The sequence below is a fragment of the Podarcis filfolensis genome (genome assembly GCF_964270895.1).
Source record: "Podarcis filfolensis genome assembly, chromosome: 2".
Classification (NCBI taxonomy): Eukaryota; Metazoa; Chordata; class Lepidosauria; order Squamata; family Lacertidae; genus Podarcis; species Podarcis filfolensis.
The window spans coordinates 52,827,082-52,846,046 of NC_139605.1; the positions used below are offsets into that span (position 1 = coordinate 52,827,082).

The following is an 18,965-nucleotide window of genomic DNA, read 5'->3' on the forward strand; positions in this document are numbered from 1 at the left end:
CTTTTTTTCATGCACCACACAAAAATTACTTGGGGTCTCAGCAGGCTACTTAGTAAACTTTTTATGTTGTTGTTCTACAGGTCATACCTAATTCAAATACTTCATTATATGCCCAGTTTTCCCAAGCTAGTGTCCTTCAGATATTTTGATAGAGTTCAATAGATGTCACAACACATTTCCAATGTGAAAGATGTGCCTGTTTCTGTAGACTTTGGGGGGGTTTTTTTGTTTGTTTCTTTATGTTTCTGTAAGCCTTGTACTATGAAGCTCACGGGCACTAGGCCAGGGCCAGGACCTGAATGGCCTGTTAGAGAAATCTGTCCCTGTTCTAAACTTTCTCAGTCTTCATCATCAGAAAAAATAAAGAGTAAGGCCAAATAAAGATACTCTCAACTGTTCCACAACCTGGTTGAAGGCACCCTGCTTTACTTGTGTTGTGTGTGTTTTTCAGAGGGTCCTGTTCATACAATTATAAATGTATGTTACCATTAAAATCGGGGGGGGAGAGCTTAGCTCAAGGGGGACAGTGCACCCCACTCTGGCTACAGGGCTGGCTGGAGCTGATGGGAGTTGGAATCCAACAACATTTGGAGAACACCAGGCTCTTTATCACTGCTTTAAAGCAAAAAAAAAAAAGGTATCTCCCTTTGTAAATAAAAATGCTGCCGGTACCGCATGTAAAAGTGCACCCAACAGAGTTATGCTCAACAAAACTGAACATACAGAAACAAATAAAATTGTGTCTTAAAATCAGACTACATTTAACAAATAATTACACATGGCTAGAACTGAATCATACCATAAGAAATATTGAATATCAAAGTGAATGAAAAGGTTGCAAGCTTCTAAGACGGCAATAGCATTATAGATGATCCAGTATTTTCAAATACATACTGCATTGCCTTTCCAGGACAATAATAAAATGTTGCAAGAAAAATAGTAAAACGTTCTAAAATATGCTATCCTTCCTGACTCTGGTAAAATGTAAATAGTAGTTTGCTTTTAAGGAGTTGCTCTTTTGTTAACCAGTGATTTGCTTTTGAATCTTTAGCTTTTGAGTGTGTACTTTTGTTGAGTACTGCTCAGCTCCTTTCCTTTCTCTCTCTTTGGCTTGTTATCAACTCAAGCTGGAAATGACAGAATACAGTGGTGTAACCTCTGATATGGAGGACAGCAAATTAGATAAACCTAGGGGTTCCTTTGCCCATGAAATCTCAAGTTGTTCTCGTCTCTAAATATGCAATGCAATAATATAGAAAAGATGAGAATCTAGCTCTGTGTTATTACATTGTCAGATTTAGCTTACTGAGTTGCCCCTTAAGGGGAATTGCAGCTGTGTTGTATACTGGTAGAGGCTCCTGAAAACATAATTGGGCTCTGAATCTTTCCATGCCACTAGAGCTGCTCCATTAAGACCCTTGTATATGGTGCGTTTACACTGAGTACATCTGCTGGAATTAAAAAGTAAACATTGCATAGCCAACCTATTATTCTCCCTTACTGTGGAAAAAGCTATTGCTAGGCTTGTAGTGCTGGGAGAGCATTATTTCTACACTTTCTTGTGCATGCTATAATGCAAGAAGAGAGTTTTTCCCCCTCTCCTATTCATCCACCCGGAGCAAAAGTGACTAGTTGCAGAGTCCTAGTGGAATCTGAGGGTGATCATCTGAAGTGAAGTAAGAAAGCAGCCTTAAAAAGACAGCCAAGAGACCTAAACATAAACAAGATGAGTTCAAGTCCCCAAGAATGATTCTTTTGTGGCCCCATTGATGTTAAATGGAGCAGTGCTTGATGGATTGTGCCTGATAAATTTTATTGACTGAAGTCAGCCTAGAAGTGTTTAGGCTGTCAATCTGCACAAGGCCCCTTCTCAGACAAAGGTCTTAAGAACAAAAATAAAATAAGATGGGAGGGAGGGAGAGAGAGAGGCCTCTTAACGTATCTTGACTTGACTACAGATATCCAGCATTTTCTTTCCTTTAAAATGGTTTCATTTAAGGTTGAACCAATCAGCTTCCCCTCTTTAACAGTTTTCCAGCACTCCCTATATATTTTTTAACTTCAGTTTCTATCACACTTTCAGCAGTCTTCTCAAACAGCCAGATCTGATCAGCTACATAGTGTTGTGATGACATTTCCCTGTTCACAACCTGGTTCCTGATTAGCTGCAAACAGCCATGTGCCAAACCCAGGAAAAGGAAAGCGGCAGTGAGGTACAAAGTGGTATTAAAAAAGCAGTAGTCAAGGGAAGCAAGGAAGCAATGGACACACATTTCAGACCAGTGTTTTTCAGGAGAAATTTCCATGGTTATTGAAACTACAATAAAAAACAAACAAACAGAAAATACCCCAAAGTGCAAAATATCTGGCACTTCTCCCTAAATCTTAAATATCGGATTGTAGTCAATGCTAGTATTACTCAAAGGAGACCCATTGAAATTAATAGAGATGACTAATTTCGATCCATTAATCTTAATAGGACTAGCATTGGATACAAACCATGGTACAGAAATTGGTTGCTTCTTCAGTACAGAATACAAAATTCTGGACAAACAATTCCTGCTCTCCTTTCATATTAATATCAGTCAGTGGAAAGACGACTTTCCCTCCTTCCTGAACAAGTAGGAAGAGATAGGCAAAAATATTCCTACCATATTTGTTCACTGTCTGTCTGCATACATACCATCATCCAAAGCACACATCCATGTACACACACACACACACAGAGAGAGAGAGAGAGAGAGAGAGAGAGCTTCCTGGGAACTGCAGTTTACCCTCACAAAGTTGCAGTTTCCAACACAATTAACAAACTACAGTTTGCCGGTTTCTTTGTCGATCAGGAAATGTGCTTTCAATGTCTGGTGTGTACACAGTCTCTGTATCACAATCTATTGCTTCAATGCTTCAAAGAGTACCTGCCAGTTAACAGAAAAGCTTGAAAATGCCATAGAGCTGAAGCACATATGTGCCTGCCAAGCCAAGAATCCTCCTATAACTTGGCTGCAGGCCACAAAACAGTGACTGAGAATCACTGACCTAGAGAATATTGAGTCCCTGACATCTAGGGTTTGTTAAGTTTGAGAGTCAATGATCTGATAGGACTTCACAAGCCGCCTGCTGCAGCATCTGCTTTGAGATCCTGCGCTGTTCAGAGCATTGACCCAAAGAGGCCCATCATTTTTCAGAATTACCAAAGAGATCAGTCCCTGTTATAACGGCCCCCCAACGAAAAAATATGTTGCGAGGGAAATTTGGTCTGTGTCTCCCTCATTGCAACAAGGAGTTGTGAGGAAGCATTTGCGCTGGAAAACAGCGTTTTCTGTCTGAGTGCGGGTGGACATTTATTCGTACATTTTATTATGTGCAGTTTAAAGAGAAATTAACGTTGATTGGTCCCTTCTCTCTGCAAATGATGCTAGAAATACACCAGTGATTGTGCAAAGGAATCTTCTGCCCTTGGCCGAAAACTTCTTGCTTCCCACCCCTAACATTTCAGACTCTGTTAGATGGAAAGGTCCTGAATAAAAACATCAGTTCCTATAAATGAGTGCACATGTGTTTTGGTAAGAGCAAATCCTAAGTGTTCACAGCTCTAATGTGCCAGTTCCAAACTCAGTCCAAAAGAGATTGCAAGTATTTCATGTGTGCTTTCTGTTCATGATTAAAACAACAAAGAGTCTTGTGGTACCTCAAAGACTTAACAAATTGTAGCACAATCTTCTGTGAGCTAGAGTGCACTTCATCATGCACGAAGTGTAACTCTCAGTTCTAGGTATGGAGCTGGGGGTTGGAAACTGTGAGGTCAGAGGGAAATGCAGAAAGCACAAATAGTGACAATTCAACAAAAGCTAGAACATAGGCAAAATAAATACAGTGTCCATTTACAACAATAGTGATAGGTGATAAAACTGTCAACTTGGCAATTGTAAGTTAATTGATCTCTGTAATGGGAAAGGTAGCATTCACAATAATCATTTTGCTTTCCTTGATTTCACCCATTCACAACGTAAAGAACTAAGGGTTATTCAGTGTTATTGGGCCAGGCTCTGGCCCATTTCTACTCTAAGCAAAATAACATGCAACTTCTTTATGAAATGACAATTTCAACAAGAGGCAGTGTGATCATTGCAAGGCATGTTACTAAGTTGAATCATTTTCAGCAGCACAGCCCTGGCAGTGTATTGGACAGACTCCAGTGGGTCACTCATCTTGTTGACTTACAGGAATGCCCAGTAACAGCTGAGAAGTGGTGCAGAGATAAGGAAGACAACAGCTTCAGAACTCATCTGTGCAGGTCATACGTGCAGACTAAAACTAGCTTTTTTTACTTTGTGGTGTAGTGGTTAAGAGCGGTAGACTCGTAATCTGGTGAACTGGGTTCACGTCTCCGCTCCTCCACATGCTGCTGCTGGGTGACCTTGGGCTAGTCACACTTCTCTGAAGTCTCTCAGTCCCACTCACCTCACAGAGTGTTTGCTGTGAGGGAGGAAGGGAAAGGAGAATGTTAGCCGCTTTGAGACTCCTTTGGGTAGTGATAAAATGGGATATCAAATCCAAACTCCTCCTCTTCTTCTTCCTGACCAATCTTCCCTGTTGGCAAGCTGGATTTTACAACTGGAGAAGAAGTGTCTGTGGACTCTTTGCAGCTAGAGTCTGTGGACTCTTTAGGAGTGCTGAGTGTAGATGAAAGGTAAAGATCTAGAGCAAAGAATGATATAAAATACTCTCTTTCATTTCAGGATTTGGGTAGCTGGGTCTTTTTTTCAGCTTCACAGAATGAGCAAATTTAAGAAGTTCCTTCCCCTCTCTTCAGAATGTTCGGCATTTTAAGCAATCTCTCATTTCACACTAAATTCCCATTCTTTTCTTTGTGGGAGAGAAGCAGAACCCTACATTTACTTGGAAATAATTTGATTTCAGTGGGAACTGCTTCCAAAAGAGTGTTACTGTATAATTGGAAGCTTAGACCAGAGAGGATTAATGGAGCCAGAATCACTGCTAAAACTCCATTAGTAGTTGGTGACAAAATCGCCAGGTACATATTTTGTTAGGGAGATTGCTCTTTGCTCTTGATTCAAATGGGGCTAAATATTCCCCCACCTCAATTTTCTTTTTTCATTCTTTTTCTGTCTGGAATGGGATTTCGGGAGCTGTCTTTTACCAGGTCAGACCATCTGTCGCCCAACAAAACTGGGTGAGAATTTTTGGCAACTTTTCAGGGTGACTCTTGGTGAAGCATTTTTATTTTCCTTTCTTTCCTTTTCTTAATAATAATAAAAAAGGCTTTCCAACACGGCAAGCAGCAACCTGGTGCCTCTAGCAGTCCTGCTGCATTTCTGGGACAGAACACCCCTGGGAACGATGCTGTGTCACCATACAATATCATTCCCAGGGGCATTCTTGGCTGGCCCCATGATGCCCAGTGGTGGTAGTCACCTCCCCCTCAACCAATAATGTGCCTGGACATAGTGTTATGTCACAACTTGAAATGCTAGCAGGTCTTGAAGCTCTGCAGAGTCACTCCATCTGTTTGGCGAAATGAGATGATCACTTCAGGGAACTAATGGCCAATTAAACAATTGATGGCCCTTTAAACTGTAGAGGGGCTATTGTTTTTTGTTTGTTGCTATGCTACATATTCTGTGTTTTTATATTGTAAACTGTCCTGTGATCTTCGGATGAAGGGCAGTACAGTGGTACCTCGGGTTACATATGCTTCAGGTTACATACGCTTCAGGTTACAGACTCCACCAACCCAGAAATAGTACCTCAGATTAAGAACTTTGCTTCAGGATGAGAACAGAAATCGGGCAGCGGCAGTGGGAGGCCCCATTAGGTAAAGTGGTGCTTCAGGTTAAGAACAGTTTCAGGTTAAGAACGGACCTCCGGAATGAATTAAGTACATAATCAGAGGTACCACTGTACAGAAATTTAATAAATAAAGAAGCTAATGTTAAAAAAGAACAACAGATGAGCATAACATATGCTTAACGATTGAAACTTTAGTCTTTTCTTCTAAAGGTAATTTCACATATTATTCAACAGAAAAAAACTGGTTTATCCTTGGCAGGGAGCCACAGCCAATCAGCTCTCTGAAAAGTTTGCCTCTATGGTGCATGTATTTGCAAAGAGATCTGAAAACCCCAAAGGACACAGGAGATTTTTGATCTGATATGCAAAAATTCTGAAATGGATTCCCCACCATCACCACTTCAGAGCAGGGAGTCAGTTTTTTAGGTTTTTGTTTTTTTGGCAGTAACACTGGAGGATGGGTATAATTAACCCTTTAATCCTGTGCCATTTTCCCGATCTAAATCACCCCCTTCTACCAAGCTGCTGTTAGCTCTGCTGGGGATTGCTGGGGATATAAGACACGATACAGACTCTTGAATGTTCCCCCATCAAAGCTAATAGCTGCATGGGGATGAGATGATTTTGACTGGGAAAACGGCAAGGCTGAGAAGGACTGATCTTCCATCCTAGTGCTGAGGCTCTGATGAAGGTTGAAGTACGTTGTGACTGCTTTTTTTTAATTATTATTATTATTTTTAAAAAAATAATATTTATTACTTTTCCAACAATTTAAGCAAAACAAAATAAACAATACAATACAATACAAAACACTACATAATATAACATAAAAACACTACATAACACTAACACATTGAACTATGCTTTTTTATTATTATTATTGATCACCAATGAAAAATCTTCCACATTATGCCTATTGTGGCCCTGATTTCCACCTTAAAAATGTAACATGTTAGGAAGTCGAGACGTACATAGTTCCAGCCCAGTGATGCTTTTAAGCAGGGATGCGCAAATCTGTCAACTTTGGTTTCTCTCTTGTTTCTCATTTTTCCAGACTTAAGTTAAGTTCTCCCCATCAGTCAGTGATTATTCTTAGAAGAAGAAGAAAATCCTCATAGAAGTTCATCAACATTTTGGTGCAGATTTTTCCTAATATATACAATTGTGCATGCAATTTTGTCCATTATAATGCAGTTTTCTCCATTCTAATACAGTTTATCCATTTACACAAATATATGCATTTTTATGCACACATTATGCACATTACACAGATAGAGTAACCCACATTTTCTGGGTTTCGGTTTGCTTATAGTTTTGGAAAGTGCAGATTGGACAAATTCCCCTTTAAATGTGAACTGAATGAAATTTCTCCCCCATCCATTCTTCAGAAACAGGGCCATGCAAGCTGCAGTCCACTGAGCCACCTCTAATGCCTGATCTCACCTTGCTTGTAGTCACAGCTGGCCTCAGATATGGCCACTGCCAATTATGGGGTGCAGAGTGGCAGCACTGAGTGTCTGTGCATTTTTCTCTGTAGCCCAGAAACAATGTACAGAAATACTTATCCTCTTTACCTCTCCCCACACTCTCCCTTTTACACACCTGCAGGATTAAATTGCTGCCTCTTATCTTTCTGCTCTCCTCCTCAACATCACTCCAATTATATCGTTAGGCTCTGTCATTTGAGACGAACTGCAGAGTGGGCGGTTTGCTCCCTTGCTTGTGTCTACAGTGGTGCGATGCCATAATTGGCACCTGTCAGGGGCAGGCATGACGTGGCAGGGAGGGCAGGGGCTGATTTTAGAAATGTAACTCTTTCACTCCTTCTGATGTAAGTGGCAACCTCTTACCTAAGGAAGTGTCCTCTGCTATAAATAAGCTGCCTGCAAGCGTGGAGGTGCTTTAGCTGTGGATCCACACAGGTAGCAGGGGAGGGGCAGGTGTGCAGGATCATTTGGCCTGTTTCTGGAGGCTGCGTTGACCAAGGCTTCTTCTTCGGATGTTATGTGCATGCTAGAGGAGCAGGACAGAAGAAAGAAGCTGTAGGCTTGCATGACTGGATTACCACCTCTTGGCTCCAATTTGTATTCTCACCAGTCCACTTCTGGTTCCCCTCATACATCCCTACCAGTGTTTCCGTAGATTCAGGTCACCACTGTGTAGCTCTTTTGCACGTATGGAGCAAGGAGGAAACTGATGTGGAAATGTGAGAGAACTGTACTTGAAACTGGGGTGGGGGGATGAGAAACTGAGAGAAACCAAAGCTGACCTATTTGTCCATCCCTAGGTTTAGTGTTTTGGGACTATCCCTGATCAGGGATGCAAGAATCATTCACTTTTTCCCCAAATCATTTTGCAAACTGAATGCGCAAGTAAGGATGAATTCTTTATTATGAGCAACAAGAGGACCTACCTGACACAGAAATACTCTGCAGTCTAGAATAGCTAACCAATCGCAGAAGCTTGTGCAGGTGGCATTGTTCAGAGGAACATGTATTTAATGAATTCATACAATCCTATTTCAGCTCTTTTCACACACAAAAATAACCTTCTGTACTTTTACTATGCAGCTTTTATACTTAGTGTGTACCAGTTTCAAGGCCGTAAATTATCTTCCATTTCATTACATTCATTGATTCAAAAGGGAAGCTTTCAGTTTGAAACTGACTTTATACATAGTTTCATAAACTATACCATTGTGTGTTTTATGGGAAACCAAGCCAGATGGGTGGGGTATAAATAATAAATTTATTATTATTATTATTATTATTATTATTATTATTATTATTATTATTATCATTATCATTATCATCATCATCATTACTAAATATAACTCGATTTTACTAGATTGGAAACTTTTAAAAACTCCCTACACCTTCCAGCTCATAAATGTCCTCTTGCTGATTACCACTGCACGATACAAATGCATTGCCCTAGAGCATGAGGTCCCTAATGAAGTCTCTGTTGCCAAAGAGTAATAGTGTATTTGATCCCCAAAGCAGTTAGTGCTTGTCCTTTCAGAAATGCTGAGCTGTGCCTTTAACAGCCCTGGACTTGTCTATATGAGAGTAGGGTTCTGTAGGGTCTTTTGCTCTGTGGAGCACCTTTGCTACACCTGCTGCTCAGTGGGAGTCCAGAGGATTCTATGTTACATCTCTAATATTGAGGGCAGCAGTCTTGCGTTGCTCACCTGATTGCCCTTTGGCTAAGTCACTGCTGCATGCTAGGATGGAGGGAGAGATGAGGGAGAAAAGGTGGTCAGGTTGGCAAGGTGCAGATGCACTGGGAGAGCCTATCTGCTGCTCCTGCTGGCATGTTTTCTGTCAGGAGCTCGTCCTACACTTGAGTAGGACCCTTGTAGAGACACATGCCCGACTGGCATGTTCCCTCCCTCCTGGTCAATTGTTCGGGTGCTTCAAAAGCTTTCTTCTGCCCGAATATCACAGTGATTGATGCCAATAGACATCGGCACACTTAGGGATCCGCAGAGTCTTCGCAGCTTGCATGGCAGACCTCAGCAACTCAGCAGTTTGGCTAATCTACTTTATTTACATATAAACACACACGGAGCACTGCAACATTGCTCCCTCTCTGTCTAGCATCAGACAGCAAAGAGAAAGAACAAAGGACAATAGTCCCACTTCACGGAACACAGTAACACAAACATCCTGTCTCTGTCACTTCCCACTTTGTGGAGTCAAAACATATACCGTCATGTGATAGACAACAACTCCATGACTGCAACCACGGAGCAGGAATTCTAACATTTTCACCATGCCCACCTCACTGCCCCCTCACCCTTGCCAACCTGTTTTGCAGCTGCGACTCAGACAGAAGGAGGCCAGCTGAGGGTACAGCCCCAACACACCATCCACAACTGATTTTGCATACTTTTGTCCAAATCTTATCCCCCTTTACCACGGGGATAGTGCTGGTTCTGGCCACTGTAGTAAAGGAACATTTTGTTTGCTTCTGTCTGTCATGCTTCTGAGAGGCATCGCCATCAGAATGCAGAACAAGTATTACTGTATAGCCTTGGAGGTCTCTGAGCTTTCTGCTTCCTGCCCTGTTACGCAGCATCAGTCTGAGATGTCATCTGTCCAGCCGCCACAGAAGACTAGATGGGCTTTATGCCAGATCAAACAAAGCAGTACTTCTCTTGAAGACCTGACCTGAGGCCTGCTTCTGTTGTCTCAAATGCATCTGATTGTTGCAGCTGCAATCAAAAAGAACCATCAGGTGTGAAATACGCTTGGAGAAGATTGAGAGCAGAAGCTGTATTATCTGGACTTTTCTTTCTAAAGCCCCTCTTGGCGTTTCTACTTGACTGCAAAGATTCAGTGGTTAGAATCAATGGAAAAACTTTTTTGAGATCAGATGAGCATTTTAGTTCATAGTAATTACTTGTGTGTCTTTTTCTTTCTTTTTTTCCTTTATGGCACCTTTGGCTGGGTCTCTGGCAGTAGCCAACCTGTTGGGAGGCTAACTCTCAAACAGTTAGAATTTGCAGATCATATAGCACACTCCAGTTTTTCAAGAGCTGTTCCAGAACAGAAAAGAAGCATCATACATACATCACAGAAGGGGTGTAACCTAAGACCACCCCTCAGATACATCATACCTACATTACAGAAAAGGCGGTCTTAAAACAGAAATTTGAATGTTGTTTTTCTCCTGTCGTTGTTTATCTCCTGTCTGGCAGGTTACTTGATTGGATTGCCTGGGTAGCCTGGCCAGTCTTTTGTAATGATAAATACTTAGTTCCTGGGCCATGTCACAGGCTCACACCCTATTCGAACACAGACATGCCCTTAAGACAGGATTTGTGAAGGAAAAGACAATGGGGAGGCTTTTCCATTTTGCTTTGACCTTGCAGAGAAAACATTTGGTCAGTTTGGGACAGTTTAGGAATCAAAATGGTTCCAGGTCGGTCTTCCTGTGCTGATCTATGTATGTGCTTGGTTGGTACACTTTTGAACATTTAACATATATCTAAGACCTCAAAATTCCTATCACAGTATGGACTACTCCAGTCTGATTCAAATGGAGGAAATGTGGATTGGCAGCTAATGAATGCTCAAGTGTGGACAAGCCTGCAGTCTCATACAGCAGATTGCTATAAAGCAGAAGCTATGCACAGGGAAATGGATCATGCAATGAGTGCTTTCTTTTCTCACAGCAAAGGGTCAGAACTAAAGAAAGCTTAGCTCTTCTTACAATTTGACTGTTCTGCTCTGTGCCACAGAGTCCAGAATAACTTAATTTAACCTTTCTCTTTTTAACAAATTCTTTCATTCTGACACAAAGCATGAAAAAATAAGTTTGTTCTAACCTGCTGTTTGTGAGGATGGCATCCAGGAAGGAGGTCTTTGCTGGTAGCTACACGGTTATACTTCAGTGGGCTAAAATTAGCCTTTCCTCCAATGCTTTCAATGTCATTTATGATTCCAGTCTGTGTCCAGAGCATCAGTAGAGAGATGATGACAGAATACAACAGAATATTAGCCTGGCTTTCTGCCAGCAAAGAAAGCTTGAACATCTTGTTGCTAAACAGTTATGATACAATATTTGCAAAAGTGTATAATACTTAACTAGGCACTGTGCATAGATAAAACAGGTCCTAGCCCTGACGTCTCAGAATCTAAATTAGGCTTGGACAATTTATGGCTTGCCAAACTGAAAGTGATCCGTTGGCCACATATTGAGCTCCTGCAAGTTCCAGAGCTTTCTAACAAATAGTAGGGGAAGGGCTATAGCTTGGTGGTAGAACACATGTTTGGCATACAAAAGGTCCTCAGTTCAATCCCCAGCATCTCCAGGAAGAGTTGGTAAATAATCTAGTCATGAACCCTGGAGAGTCACTGCCAGATAGTGTAGAACAGGGGTCAGGAAACTTTTTCTTTCTTTCTTTTTAAGAAATATTTATTAAGATTTTACAAAAACAGATATACAAAAACACATAATAAAAAAACCAAAAAAAAAATAAGAATAAACACACAGAAAAAATACAAAAAATTAAAAACAATTCTTTTCCATAACTTAAAACTCATTTGCTTGTTTCTTTGACTTCCTCACACCTCCCCTTCTTGTATTCCCATTTAAATAATCAAATCAGCAAATCCTTACCCTCTTTCGTTTATCTTATCTCTATAACTTAACATTTTATAACTCAGTATTTTCATCCATTATCAATTCATTTTTGCATATTCTTATTAACTTTGTTACAAATACCACTTATTTCCAATCCAACCCTTTTTCCATATTCTTGAAGCATTACAGCTGGAAACCACTTAATTTCTATCCAACATCATTCTAACATTCATTAATTTTACAATATTTCTGTAGATAGTCTTTAAATTTCTTCCAATCTTCTTCCACTGCCTCTTCTCCCTGGTCCCGGATTCTGCCAGTCATTTCTGCCAATCCCATATAGTCCATCACCTTCATCTGCCATTCTTCAAAAGTGGGTAGATCTTGTGTCTTCCAATACTTTGCAATAAGTATTCTTGCTGCTGTTGTAGCATACATAAAGAAAGTTCTGTCCTTCTTTGGCATTGTCCCATTGTATTTCTCCAACCCAAATCTTGAAGCTATGAATTGGCATGCAGAAGCAGAAAACAAGCTTATAAACAGGGACATTTTCCTCCCCATTAGTTATTTCAGTTGCTGTCTTTAAAGTCCTAGAGAAATGCTAGTCTTCTGCAAACAATGTCTCCATTTTTTACTTGGCAGAGAAGTACTCTTTTTCTAAGAAGGTTTTGGCTATTAATTGTTTAGAAAATATATCTAGCTTTCAGTGTCACAGATGAAGCCTTTTGTTACAAATTATCAGAGAGTTTCCATGTAAGTAGGTGTGGCACATGAGATGAGGCACTGCCGCAGCACTTGGCCTCACACGTGGCAGCTGCATGGGGAAGAGGGGACTGAAAGGAATGCATAGCAGATGCAAAATGAATAAAAGTAGCATGGGAGCTATACATATATACCATAACCCTGGATTTAAATAAGCGTTCACTTCCAATTTTAAGGAAGGCTGCAAACAATCGGAAAGAACCCCAGCAGGAATCGATGGTAGTGAAATGAGGCTGCTGAAGGAAATGCTATGCATAAATAAGAACAGCCAAAAGGACAAATTTTGGCAGTGTGTATCTGTAGTAAGGGAAATCAGCCAAGCACATTTCAAGAGTAGCTGCTAAAAAAAACCTTTATGTGCTCCCTTCCCAACCCAGAAAAAATATTCCCAAGGCAGATCAAAAAAACTGAACGTCTGCTAGGAAATGGCTAGACCCATTAGGGTAAAAGCACATTAAAGAAAGTTATGGTCAGTGCAGCGAACCTCTGGTGCAGGAAATCTTTGCATCAATCTTCACTGCAGATGACATCAGGGAGATACCAGCAGCAAAAGAAATTGTCACAAATTGACATGTCAGAAGAGCAAATAAATGAAAGAGTAATATGTCACCAGGACCAGATGGCATTCATCTGAGAGTTCTGAAGGAACTCAAATATGAAATTGCAAAATAGCTAACTGCAATATGTAGCTTTCTTACTAAACTCAGCAACTGCATGAGAAGACTATGAGAGGAAGCTAAGATAACAACAGGCTTTTGAAAGGGATAGGCCTACAGGCCTATATAGTGGTACCTTGGGCTAAGTACTTAATTCGTTCCATAGGTCCGTTCTTAACCTGAAACTGTTCTTAACCTGAAGCACCACTTTAGCTAATGGGGCCTCCTGCTGCCGCCGTGCCACCAGAGCACGATTTCTGTTCTCATCCTGAAGCAAAGTTCTTAACCCAAGGTACTATTTCTGGGTTAGCAGAGTCTGTAACCTGAAGCGTATGTAACCCGAGGTACCACTGTATACTATACCCAGATAAATGAGTAAAGTTTCTAATAAATGATAGGTGATGCAAACTCTTAAGTTAAATGCCATATGCTAGGGAGGAGGCATGCTTTTTGTAAATAGAAAGCATTCCTCTTAGAATTGTTTGAAGGTGACAATGAACATACAGCTAAACCTATTACAGTAAACACACATGCTCCTTCACCAGCAGCCCACAGCCATGACATGAGTGGAATGGGGCATAGAAGCCAAGGAAGAAATGAATGAAAGGGATAAATAGTTAAGAAAATCAATGCAGGATCAGTCCAAATGCCTATCTAGCCCAGCATCCTGGGTTGTATTCTTTTACTCAGAATAGACTCTGATGTTAATGGTCTTAACTAACTGAAACCCGCTAATTTTAATGGGTATAATCTGTGTAACAGTTACTTAAATACCACCCCCTACTGCCTATGGGAAGCAAGCAAGCAAGGGCAATAACTTTCTTCAGCTGTTGTTCCCAAGTGACTGGTGATCACAAGCGTGCCTCCCTTCATCCTGGAGATAGCCTGCAGCCATTGTGACTAGTAGCCAGGTTCATTTTTATTGCATTTTTATTTTCCCCCCCCCTACTTATAATACGAGGAGGGAAACATTGGATAGCAAGGTGGCATAATTGCTAGGGACAGAAATTTATTCAGGGTTAAAATTAATTTCACACCTACAGAAATTCCTGTAATATATTTTCTGAGTAAGAAAAGTCACAGTAGAAGGGCTTTCTTGCAAATGCCCACTGTGGGTAGTATGAGAACATCTAGACCAGTGTCTGATTTGGCCAAGTAGTCAGGCGGGAGTCCAAAAGTGTGCCTTAAATGCAGCAGCTTTCCTCTGTTACCTATCCCCAGCCAGCATCTAGTATTCAGAAGTATGGTATACTGAACTTGGAGGTTCTATTTAGGTATCAAAGCTAATGGCTTTTGACAGAACTGTCCTTTACAATGCTTGAATTATTGGCGTAGGAGGAGGAGGAGGAGCCTCTTAATAGCATCTTAAAGCTCCATCTCTTGTTCCATAGAATCATAGCCAAACCATGGCTTTCCTCTAGCCCACTAAAAACATTGACTAGAGTAAAGGTGAGGACCCTGTGACCTTCTTGACCCTGCCACAATGAATTATTAAGTTTTATTCTCTCTTTTTTTAACCCACCTCTGTGTCTAACACACCAAACATGTGTAACAAACAAACCGTTGCTTAGAAGAAAGCATCTTTCAGAGGGGAAGTGTTTGGATAAGAGGGGTTCTTAGCTCTCACTGCCAGTCACTTCCCCACTGCAGCTCCTCCCATGAGCCACTTCCCCCCATACCCTGTCCAAACAAGCTGAAGTTGGGAAAGGCTGGATTCGGAAGTGCCATGTCCTACACATCTTCTTCTTGCCTGCACTGGCTGATCAAGATTTCTCAGTTCTAATGCTCCAGGAAGAAAGCATGTTTGCTTTTCCAAACAGGTTAAATCTCCTCATACAAAGAACAAAAGAGCCCTCAGTTTGTTCGATTTGACTGCCAAAGCTGTGGCAATCTGTACAGGGAAGGGAGAGAGAAGCGGAGTGTGAAAGAGCCTGCGCATATTCCAGCCTCAGCAGCAGGGAGTTTGCCATCTCTCTCTACCATAATTAAATATTGTTTGCATTGCTTATTGACAAAGCACTAAGCTCCACTCAGTTTTAATTTGTTCTTTGATAGTCGCCTTTTGCTGCTAATTGATTTTCAAGGGGTTTTTGTCTGATTTAATACCTGCCATGCTACTGAAAACAGAGAGGCAAGGTTAAACAGAGCCAAGAAATGAGCCAGGAATCAGTGCATCTTCTCAACCAGTTTGCTTTACAAGCCACCTCCACCTGATGCACAAAGGCTGCATTTAAAAAAGATTTAGCAGCTCTTCCACTCCCAGCCCCTTCCAGGCACAGCTCCTGCTGCTCCTGCTGTTGCTATGGAGTTTACTTGAAGAGGGCTCAGAAGTATAAATGTCCTGGTTTCCCAGCAACACACACTCCAGGGAATGGGCCAGGACCATTGGCTGCAAGGGAAAAACTGCTAGCAGCAGTGTCCTGTGGTGATCAAGGCCATGAGCTATAAGCTGAGTGTGTCCCATTCAGAACTGAACTAAAGAACCAGATTTCTCATGCTCAAGAGAAGACTGCACTAAAAATAATATCTACCTGCTGAACAAGGAGAGTTAGCTGTGGATCTTCCTGCACAGCTGCCATGTTCAAATGGAAGTTACTGAAAATACTAGCATTTTCTTTTTAAACATGGAAGGCATCTGTAACCAACCACGGGGGTGTCCAGAACTGTGGTGGGACCTATTTCAATACCACAAGCAGCAGCCAGTAAGGTGTTGTGGCAGGTAGCATATATATTGCTACCTCTGCTGAGCTGCTGTCAAGTGAGATGAAGCCCTTGCTCTTATGGGAAGTATAAGGTCAGCACTGAGCAAGCAGGTAGCTGCTGAATGGCCAGTTACATCCCATGCAGGCATGAGCCAATGATGTCAGCAGCCTATGTAGGGTGATGATGATGGTCAATCAACAGCTGTGTGCCCACAAAAAGCAGTCTGATCCGTCCTGTTCCTCCTAGATTACAAAGCAACTCCAGCAGATAAAATGGGGACTCTTCATATTGGTTGCCACTTAGCCGCAGATGCCACATACAATCTGCCGCACCAGCTTGCTGGCTGCTTCTGTATAAAACTGACCTGAACTTTGTCTCCTTTTTTTCCTCTCCAGGAAGATCCAGATGGAGAAGAGATTGAAAAAGAAAAGTCCAACTCCCTGAAACTGGAGTTCACAGAAGATGCCAACTTCAAAACGAAGGTTAACTACTCTTATGCAGCTGTGCAGATACCTACAGACATCTACAAAGGCTGTGAGTTGCCCCTTTTCACAGAACTCTTCGTTTTAAGTCTGGAGACAACCCCTATAGATCAGGAGTGAGGAACGCTTGGCCTGTGGGCCAAATGCAACTGGAGAGTTGGCCTTCTAGAGCCCCTTCCACCCACCAGTTGTTCAGCAGGAAGCAGCTGAGAGGGAAATGAGGTTCTGATGTTGGGCAAAGTGTGTTTGATTGCAGCTCCTCTCTCTGCAAGAAGGGAGAAGTGCCTCAGCAGAGAGGCAGACTTTTTGCATATTTCCAGGAGTGCAAGCATCCATGCAATACGCAGTTGCACGCATGCAATTTTGGGGAAGCAATTGCAGTTTGGAGTTTGAGTCTTTGACTGACTGTAAGGCAGGGCTTGCAGTTCAGCTGTGCATAGGTGTTATTTGCAGTCTTCTGTTGGGATTACCAAGTTCTTTTTGCCTTTTGTATAGTCAGCAGAGACGAAGGCTGTTAGCTTTTCCTTTTCAAACTTTTTTCTAAGAGTCTGAGGAATTTGAATCATTTTTTCTCTTAAATTTACTTATTTTTTAAAAAAAGGTTTTGACTGTTTTTACTGATAAATTTAATATTTATTGTAAACAGCTCAGAGGTTTTACTGCAACCAAGTGGTACATACATTTTATGAAATACATGAAATTAAGAGAAAATGAAAGGTGAGGCTAGAGTTACTGCAAATTAAATATATGCTTTTGTTTCCATGAAAAGTAACTGTTTGTGTGTCTATGTGAATGTGCATATTAAGGGTATGTGATTTTGTGTGCATCTCACCCCACCCCTTTTGGATCTGAGCCAGCCACTGCTGGAATGTGGCCCATGAAAGCTTTCCCCCAGGGCAATGCCACCTGTAGACCCCCAAAAAGTCCCCCACCTCTACCATAGATTAACTATTAAAGCTTCATAATACACAATATAGTTGGGTTAATTTATCCTTGCACATAGATGCTAGATAAACTATAGCTGAGCTTAACCAGATCTGCCCTTCCCCAAACAATAGCCCAGCCTCCACTGAAAAATGAGCACACATCCACACACACAAAATCAAAGTATTTTTGCCTCGCTCTACACTAGAGTAATCTGGGATTGTTTCATTACTGCTGCCTTAGTATGGTAAGGTCAGGGGCGGACTTTGGTAATATGGTGCCATGAGCGAGGACAAAATTTGGGGCGCACACCCCAACTTTGAGTAGCTACTCATCTAAATACAGTGGGACCTTGGTTCTCAAACGTAATCCATTCCAGAAGTCTGTTCGACTTCTGAAACGTTCGAAAACCAGGGTGTGGCTTCCGATGGGCGCAGGCACCCCGGAAACAATAGCCGACAGCCGCATCAGACGTTTGGCTTCCGAAAAACGTTCAAAAACCGGAACACTTACTTCTGGGTTTTCGGCATTTGGGAGACAAAATGTTTGAGTACTAAGGCATTTGAGAACCAAGGTTCCATGGTATAGGTATTATTATTATTATTATTATTATTATTATTATTATTATTATTATTATTTATTATGCACCTCCTTTGCTTGGTGCCCTGTGTGAGGGAACTGCCTAAACCTGGTGCAGGTATGGTGCCAGTTTGCTGTGTAGCTGCACTGCACCAAAACCACCTGTTGCTTTTTATTCTGCTGCTGTTGCCTGCATCGCTTTTGTGATGGGCTACATGCCCTTTGGCAAGCTCTGCAGCTTGATCCTCTCTGAGAGTTGGTATTGATCAGCCTCGCCTTTATAGTCGCACTCTCATGGTGAGCCTTCCTTCCCGTGGACGTTACAGAGAACAGCTTTCGCCTGGGCAGTTGTTTTCCAAATAATGGTTTCTGGCTTTTGAAAAGTGCAATTGCCATTCTAATTAAGGTGGGGGCACGGGCAGTTTCTCTAGCACCATACTGAAGATGCCTCTCCTGCGTGTCACAGCGCTGCACCTGATGGCTTGTCATGGTGCGCATGCCCATCAGGCTTGTTACGCTGCATCTGAGACTGCCTTGCCCTTGTCTCTGTCATTCCCTCTGGCTTTTGCTTCCTTTTTGCAGAAGAGAAGACGTCAAGTTCGTCTTTGCAAATGCTCAGTCACAGAACAGTTTGCTGTGTGCATAATTTGCACGACAGGCTATCAAATTTCTATTTGATACACTATTTATTTGCATTGCTTTTTTGCATTTATTTCTGATTTTCTGCTGTTATAACACACCCACTCCCACTCCCCCCCCATGTAACTGTAAAGTAAGTGGCCTATCCCAGAATAGCCACAGCTTTTGAATCAGGGGAGCAGAAAAAAAGAAGGGTGAAGAATGACAACTCCCATCTGTAGGTAGAGATGAGGAAGAAATTAATTAGGCAGGTTACATGAAATACAAACCTGATTCTCACTTCCCAAACCAGTAAACAAAATGAAATATTTTCCATTCT

The 18,965-nt window shown here is 41.6% G+C and overlaps 1 protein-coding gene across 4 annotated transcripts in view; it reads left to right on the forward strand.

Annotated features, from left to right (window-relative positions):
- The window catches only part of CACNA2D2 (calcium voltage-gated channel auxiliary subunit alpha2delta 2), a 513,451-nt gene that overhangs the window by 349,365 nt on the left and 145,121 nt on the right, over window positions 1-18,965 (forward strand). For all 4 annotated transcript variants that reach the window (XM_083603285.1, XM_083603286.1, XM_083603287.1 and 1 more), the window contains one exon: window positions 16,418-16,556. In XM_083603285.1, the coding sequence (XP_083459411.1) occupies window positions 16,418-16,556 (139 nt within the window). The remainder of the gene's footprint in view (window positions 1-16,417; window positions 16,557-18,965) is intronic.